Source organism: Nanorana parkeri, unplaced genomic scaffold (assembly GCF_000935625.1).
Source record: "Nanorana parkeri isolate BGI_ZX_2015 unplaced genomic scaffold, ASM93562v1 scaffold218, whole genome shotgun sequence".
Lineage (NCBI taxonomy): Eukaryota > Metazoa > Chordata > Amphibia > Anura > Dicroglossidae > Nanorana > Nanorana parkeri.
The window spans coordinates 375,238-383,557 of record NW_017306486.1 but is presented as its reverse complement, the minus strand read 5'-3'; the positions used below and the strand labels follow the sequence as shown (position 1 = coordinate 383,557).

At 36.5% G+C, this 8,320-nt stretch overlaps 1 protein-coding gene across 1 annotated transcript in view; it reads right to left on the bottom strand.

Moving 5' to 3' along the window:
* Positions 1 to 244: 244 nt before the first annotated feature.
* Positions 245 to 8,320, bottom strand: part of RET (ret proto-oncogene) — a 75,257-nt gene continuing 67,181 nt past the window's right edge. The window contains exons 19-20 of the mRNA XM_018555933.1: positions 6,249 to 6,396; positions 245 to 1,856 (exon numbers count right to left, since the gene is read on the bottom strand). Of these exons, the coding sequence (XP_018411435.1) occupies positions 1,699 to 1,856; positions 6,249 to 6,396 (306 nt within the window). The 3' untranslated portion in view covers positions 245 to 1,698. The remainder of the gene's footprint in view (positions 1,857 to 6,248; positions 6,397 to 8,320) is intronic.

The following is an 8,320-nucleotide window of genomic DNA, read 5'->3' as shown; positions in this document are numbered from 1 at the left end:
CAATTCCATACTTACAAACGGGATACATTTGCAAGAATCATACAAAACACAGACCAAAAATGACAATAAAATTAAATTCAGTGAGCAAAAATAAATATTGCGTTAAAAAATTTATAAAGCACAACATAATAGCTTTCTTTGGTACAGTTCTCTACTGGACGTTACAATTTATTGACGTTGTAGTACAGCTCTTCGATGGCATGATTGATGGCAGAACGAGGAAATGGGAACAATTTTTACAATGTGCAGCACTGTGGATCACAATTCAATAAAACGGTCTAATGACAATGAGGAGCTAAACACACCTGAACCTATTTTAAAGGTCCCTCACATATAAGAAGAAAAACTAGTACTACTATAGGCTCAGGTTTGGCAGAACATGTTAAACATCAGCAAACGTAATCAAGCTTTGACGAGTTAATATATATAAAATAACGATCGCTATGGACTTCGTAAGGCATCTTTCAACAGGCCATCTTGACAGGCAGTCAATCCTCATACATTTCATGTAACAACAAACTGAAATAATATCCAAAATATACACTTTCTGTACTTAAAAAAATACATATAAAAGGAATACAAAACTGGAAAATGAAATATTTGAGAAAAACTGTTATTTGGCTTTTCCGTATAAATTATGTGTATTTTTTATATTTTTGTATTGTTTTTTGTTTTGACATCTCTCCTGAAGACCCCTTCTTACTCAGAAACAAATGTGTTGCTTCGTGGCCAGCAACCACCTGCTCAGCAGTGCCCCTACTGGTTTGTGTGGGTTTGTACATGCATCTGTGCTATATGTGCTTTATTGTAATCAAGGTATGCTGCAGAGACTGACATATTCGGAATCTTGAGAATGAGAATGAATAAAACACAATCATTTATACAGAGTCTGTGTCCTTCTATGCTTTCCATGTGATCTGATCTTGAAAAAGATCACATTTTGTCATTATGATCTGTTGTTATATTTCTAATAAAGTATATATTAACTAAAAATTACTTTCTCATATATACTTTCTTCATCGAGATGAAAGGTTTCCAGTTTTTATAAATGAAAATAAAATCAAACCAGTGTTTGTGTAATTGTGTCTGAACATAATTCTCTATCTTCATTTACAACATATGCAGCATGTATATACATATACACATCTCTTTTACGTTTTCTCTATATGCAACCAGTAAACGAGGGTAGGGCTATAACCCCAATGAAAATAAAACATACATCTAAAAAAATATGTTTAAGTTGAAGAGCAATGTGGTCAAAGGAAAACTAAAAAGGAGAGTTTGTTATCATAGCAACACATATATGAGTTTACTGTAGATAAGACAATTTGTGCAATAGCATATACAAAAGGTTCTACTGAGTGTGTCTTTCTGGTTTGATATGTCTTGGAGGGGAAAGAAATAAAAAAAAAAACACACAGCCCCACGTCTGCTACTGCGGGGGAGAACAGCATACTACATATTCATTAAGCAACTTGTGCAATCCTCTCCAGCAGCCTTAGAGGTAGGTCCAGCCAAAAGAACTTGGTGCAACTGACACACAAAAGCAACATTGGTCTGACCACATTTTGCACCTGCACAAAGAACCAGGCGACGGACTTTCCATTTATTCTTTGTGTTGCATTTTTCTTTTTAAAACATATTTGGTGTCCCGGTAAACAATATTTTTGTTACCTTCTAGGGAAAATATATTGATATTTAGCTATCAAACTTGTCCATAAATTTTGCCGTTGAGGGTGGAATCATCCAATTAGAATAAACACAGTCATTGGCATATCTTGAAAAAACAGACTTATTGGCATCGAATCTCGGGATTGGAACGGGGCTCTCTTCAGGCCAGTTCGGATAAGACATGCCTAAAAATGAAAAGACATCATTTGTTCTGCACTGAAGAACCCCAAAAATTAGATAGTAAAAGCTTCACGTGCAGACAGTAAGGCCCTTGGCAAAACTCCCTTTGTTTAGAAAAAGACAGACAAAGCCATTGGTGTTGTTATAGAGACATGCAGACTAATAGAAAATTACACGACTCTAAGCAGGGTGCCCTGTGAACTAAATATTTCCTTCACATAAATACCTAAATATTTCCTTCACATAAATACCTAAATATTTCCTTCACATAATGGTTATGGTAAGTTATAGGGGAATGTTTACAGTCAATAACCCTAGATGTGACTTTCAGTATGTGGACTTTCTTTGGAAATAGAATTTATTTGGATAAAGCAGCAATGTATGTTCAATGCAGCAAGCTCCACCAACAAATAGAAGAGGACCCTTAATGAAACAACTAAAGGCCATCAAAGTTTTGTCCTGGCTACTAGACAAAAAACATATCTGCCTATAACCTTTGTGATAGATTACATCACAATGAATCAGTCATTAATTTATTTGCTATCAAAGTTCACAGAACATGCAGCAAGGTGTATTTTTAAGCAGACAGACCTACCCAGTCTGAGATGTTTTCATTATTTCTGCATGCCGGGGACCCATGCACCTAGAAGCACCCTTTATTAACGTAACAACTAGCTGAATTTGTAGTTTAAATTAGCCAATTATATTTTATGATGCATTAAACAAGGGGTGTTCAAAGTCTTACAGTTAATTTTTTTTTAGAAAGCATCCACATCCTGAGTAGAGCCTCTCCCCTGCCAGCATTCTGTAGAGTTGGACCATTGCTCTCTATGAGTGATCAGTGGTCTCTCTGTCGGACTGACCTTCTGCTGCGTCGGAACTATAGCTTTGCAATTGGCCCAGCAAACTGTGAAACTGGTTCTCTTTTCTTTTGATGCCCCTGGAATGTATTAAGCTGATTGAAACCTGAAATTCAGTTGGGCTTCAATAAGGTATTCTATTTATTTATAGTAAACCTGGCAACCTTAAGGTACAAGCTCCAGACTAATATCCTTGTTCTTAGTTTTCTACTCAGTAGAGTTATGCAGGTCAGACGACCTGCAAGGCTTCCATAGATACATGTTTGTTCCAAGTCTTTGACTTACTAATTAGTAACCACCGAAAGAATGACATACCTGAAGCTTGTACCCTCAGTCGAAAGTCAGCAAAAGCATAATACTTTCCTGAAAGGTTTCCTTTAAAGCTAGTTATACAACAGTGGACCTGACCCCATATTTAACAAATTACTAAATGAAAGATGAGCTGTCTGTGCACAAACTAGGTATCTAGGTTCTACAAGTCACCAGAGCAAAGGACACAGGTAGATGCTGTTTTTACTCCACAGCATTTATCATTCCTTGACTACAATATATATTCCCTACTGACCAGGGAATGGCCCATGCTAGGAATAGTTCTCAACCTATGAGATAAATGTTTGGCCACTAAATTAGGTGTCCTTCTGAACCAAAGCAGTTGGAATAAAAATGAGAACAAACCTGAAGCGTTTGCCATTAGCAACCAACCAGGTTATATTTCTCATGTTATAAAAAATTAAGCATACATTATGACTGGCTGCTATGCTATAGGACAACACTTTGACATTTGTTCTTTTTCTCTTTTCATCACTTTTTGGAAACAACCCTATTTTCCTAACCAGAAAACCTTTACATTTTTCTTGAAACTAATATTTCCTATCTCTATTCTCCTGGAAACACCAACAGTTCAATTTTACAGACTTTTAGGGCACAACACAGCTGTTTTTGTGATTCTTAGAAGAGATCTGGACAAGTGCAGTGCTAGCTATCCTTGAGGTCAAATTTGGGAACTTTTTGCTTGATTACCATTATTTCTATATCTGTTCTAACTGCAGGATTCATAGAAGGACTTCTGGTGTTGCTGATGTAGTTTCCATGACAACATCAATGGCTAATGTCTGTGCAACAAGAAGTGGCTGTGAAACGGGAAAATATGTAGAACATGCTAATAGGAAGTCCACCACATAAATAAATATTAAGATTAAGTCATGTTAATGATTCCAATGCACTTCATGAATATATGAACATAGTATTAATAATTTGCTTGCATGCATTGGTTACATCAAGCCCCTTAATTTGTAGACATTTTGGAACATAGAATAATGGAAAATCCCAAGTCTGATTCTTTGATTGTAAAGATTAGAAATTCAGAGACAAAAAAGAAGGAGTTTTGGCAAGAACTATGCTTACTGTCTCAGGTCAACAACACAACAAGACATTTATACCAGAGGCATCGCAAGACACAACATGAAAGAAAAAGATTTGTCACAAAGCATAAGGCAAATAACAATCCATGTTTGTGGTGTAAGGCTATAACTGGTCTGTTCAAATCAAAAATCTCCTGCTGACTCTCCACTGGAAGTCCACTGGCCTTGCATGTAAAGTTTCTTTTGACTAACATAGATCTATTTATTGACATCATGGAGGGTAAAGCTCCACCTGCTGGGTTACAAGTGGAATAATCCTACAATCTAAATTAATTTCTTCCAGTTGATCACTGGAGATAATAACACCTATGCACCCCAAGAACATCAAAATCCACATACTTGACTCCCAGCCTAGCAGCTACACTGCAATTTTTGAATCATGCTGTATGGCTGGTTTTGTAATATTAGATTACTAGTAAAAAATTGTCTCAATGCTTGTTTCAGTTGGTCATGATATTTTAAATTTCAATCTCAAAACTATAGAGATATAAGATATCTTAAGAATAAATAAAAATAATATATTGATCAATGTAAACTTTGGAACTTACACATTTAGGCAAATAAAGGTTATAATAAGAGATCTACAGTAAAAGGAATAAATAATATAATTTATTGTTCGAGCATGTTAACTCAAGGGGGTAAAAAAACATACTAGTCTAAGTTTCTGATGTTCAACTGATTTATGTTTATACCTTTGATACAGTAAATGTTAATCAAAATATGATTGTTGCTCCAGCACTGCCTTCTATTAAAATAGGTTAAAGATGATAACATTTTAAGAAGGTAGCCTTGTCGACTATAGCAAAAATGCAAAGCATATACAAAGATTAAAGATTGAAAGATACATTTTGCCTGAAGGTGGACTTCACTTTAAGGGTAACAAAATGTAGTTTAATGATGAACGTCTAGGGGGTACCTAGAAGGTGCCTGTCCCCAGATATCAAACCTACAGTTTGCAACAGCCAGGTATGGAGTACATTATTATAGAGCTGTTTTTTTGGGTGGAGGGTTTATGACAAAGGCACATGGATATCTGGTGTTCCACCTGAACAAAAACAGAGAACTGCTGCTATAGAAAACACCTCATTCTTTTAATTTTCTTCAATGCCTTTAAAGCCTAATGGTAGTTTTTCAAAAAAATCAGCTAAAAAGAGTCAATGTTTGGTCAAAAGATATAATTTAACATGTTTAGTAATGTAGCTAATTGATCCCCATAATGAGTCTAAAGTGTTGTCCCTCAGCACTAGGCTGTAGAAAGGCAGCTGCTCTGTGTGTGGAAGCAGCAGTCTCTTTGCAGAAGTCCAACATGCCCTACCAGTGAGATCGAGCGTTGAAAGGGGGATGTGTCTGAGAGCGCTGCAGAGAGACCATGGTCTCTCTACAGTTCCAAAAAGAACAGCAGTCCTCTCTGCAGCCTAGTGCTTGGGGAAAGCACTTTGGACTTGCTGTGGGGATCATTTAGTCACATTACCAAGGTTAAATGATTATCTTTTCGCTGCTCATTCAATGACAGAGGATCATATATGCATAAACACCTATGTGACCACCTATATTCTATTTAGATATGTCGTTTCCATCCAATATACTGGTACAACCCTACCAACTACTAGCTAAATGCTTTGTTCTAAATTGCTTGCCGAGTAATGAATGCTTTGAAGGAAAAAAAGTACTACAACATAGCATTTACTAAAATGGCCCATAAGATATTATTGTGTCTAAATAGCTTTCCACAAACCAAATAATGTATATGGACATACAGTATATTGTGAGTTAAGTGCTGCTGGTTCATGCCACAGAATGTGAGATATAAATAGAGCTTCATGGTGTTTTATGTAAAGTGTTCTCCTTGGCTATGCTGTTCAGATGTATTTGTGATTCAGAAATGTGTATTTTGTTTGCTTCTTCTGAAAAGTGCTGCAACTTTTTTTCTGCAACAATCGCCATTTAAATATGCAAAAGAATAAAAAAATAAATCTTTAAAGTAAAATTAAAGAGGTTTTCAAGCAGAGTTTGATTGATTTCATTCAGACAAAAGCCCCTGGGGTTGGGAAGCAGATTGTTAGATGATCAGGTATACAGCGTAACTAGAATCTAGTAAACGCATGGGAAATTCTACCATAGAGTTTGTTTTCAATCCAGGTTGAGGGAAGAGTTCGAGGGAGTGGGGCATTATTACAGTCCACCAGAGGCGTCTCTTCTTCAGAAAGGCCATCATCGTACAGTATGGAGTCTGCAGGTGTGGACGCAGCGAGGTCCAAGTAATCCTAGTAATAATGCAGAAATCACAAAGTTTAAAATCTGGTATATTAAGTGGCAGTGTTCACATTTAAAACTGAATACCATAAAAAAATAAAACATTTTGAAACTAAAAAAAACAAAACTGAATACCAGGCAGATGTAAAAAAAAAGGCACAATTTAATTCAGTTATGCAATCATTAAAGTGTATGCAAAACCAACATTTTTTAAACATTTTTGGTTTTCAATGGAGTAGGGAAGGATTAAAACCCCTATCAGGTTATTCTTTTCTTGCCGTGCTCTACTGGGGAGATTTACCTATGCTTCATGTCCCGGGGGAAAGCAACAGGAAATGAGAGGAAATCTCTATAAAGTGAAAGAAATGTAAATCTTAGAGAGTTGTCATAGAATCAAGTGTACCCATTGCAGCATTTTCCCGACTCCCATCGCTTCCTGTCTTCTATCTGTCACCAGGACACATAGAGGGGTGAATCTCCTCACTGGGGACACCGCAATAAAAACAGACAAGAGTTCGAACACTTCACCACTGAAAGGCAAGATAAACATAATACCGGTACCTCTTCACCCTTGCACTTTATTTATTGGCACAGGGAAATTAATCTTCCCTTTTCCAATGGATAATAATTACAAAGAACTACAAATCATGGGGCCCCATAGCAAAACTTTGGGGGCCCCTGTTTAAATCTCTCTGTAGCATCTGGCAGTGTCAACTGTTAAAATATGTGTCATTGATCTTGTATCAAGTATGTATCAAGGACAGGCAGCGGGAGAGCTGTCACCATAGTCAGTACACTACTAAGATGCAGAGCAATACATCCACACTGCTAAGATAGATAAGCAAATGATTCTTACTGCACAGAGGGGGATCTCAGGACTACAGGATTTGATTTCAGCCCTTCTATGATGGAAACCTCACCAGTTTAGTTCCCCTAATCAGCCCCCTAATGGGCCCCCTCCTACCCGAGGCCCCATAGCAGCCACATCAGCCTGCTGGACATCCCATTCCAAAACCATGGGCATTAACACGGAGTTTCCCCCCTCCCCCCCCCCTCCAAGGGATGTACCCAAACTGTTGTCACAAGATTGTAAGTGTGAAATTGTTAAAAATGTCTTTGTATCCTGTAGCATTAACAGTACCTGTGTATTTCAATTGGTATTGCTTGATTTTATGCACCTGTTAACATCTGAACTCAGTAATCTGGAGGGGTGTCTACAAACCTCTAGCAGTACTGCATTATATGTAAGGATGATGAGAGCCCATCCACATCCCCAGAAGTCAGAGAATCAATAAGAGCAGCAGTGCTGGGGGTGCGAGTTATATAATACATTAAAAGTTATGTGTTACTGCTTATTCCTCTACCCCTAGGCTAAAAGAGCTTTTTCACGCTTTCAGTTGGGGGAGAGGGGGGGGGGAACAAAAGGTAGTTTTTAAACTATCCCAGAGTAGATGAACAATACATATCCACTACAAACACCCAGTAGCATAACCAGGGCCGAATTTACTCTCTCTGCTGCCTCAAGGCCAGGTTCCTCAATGTGCCCCCCTCACCGCCAACTCCTGGCAACCAGATGGCGGGGGCGACGAGGTTACTTAAATTTTTTTTTTAATTTTCCTTTTTTTTTTGAAAAACGGTTTTTATTTTTTTAAGTTTTTATTTATTTTTGTACTTTTTTCTTTATCTTATCATCTTTGACTTTATTTTTTACATATGTTTTATTTTATTTTTTACTTACTTTTTATTTTGTATCTTATTATTTTTAACTTATTTATTTTTTTAGAATTTTTTTCTTATTATTTTTTACTTTTTAAAATCACCTTTTTATTTTTTTTATTTCAATTAGTATTTCTTATTCTTTTTTTTTTACTTTTTCTTGTGTTTTTTTTAGTTTTTACTGATTTAGTTGGTTTTTTATTAACTTTTTTTTCACTT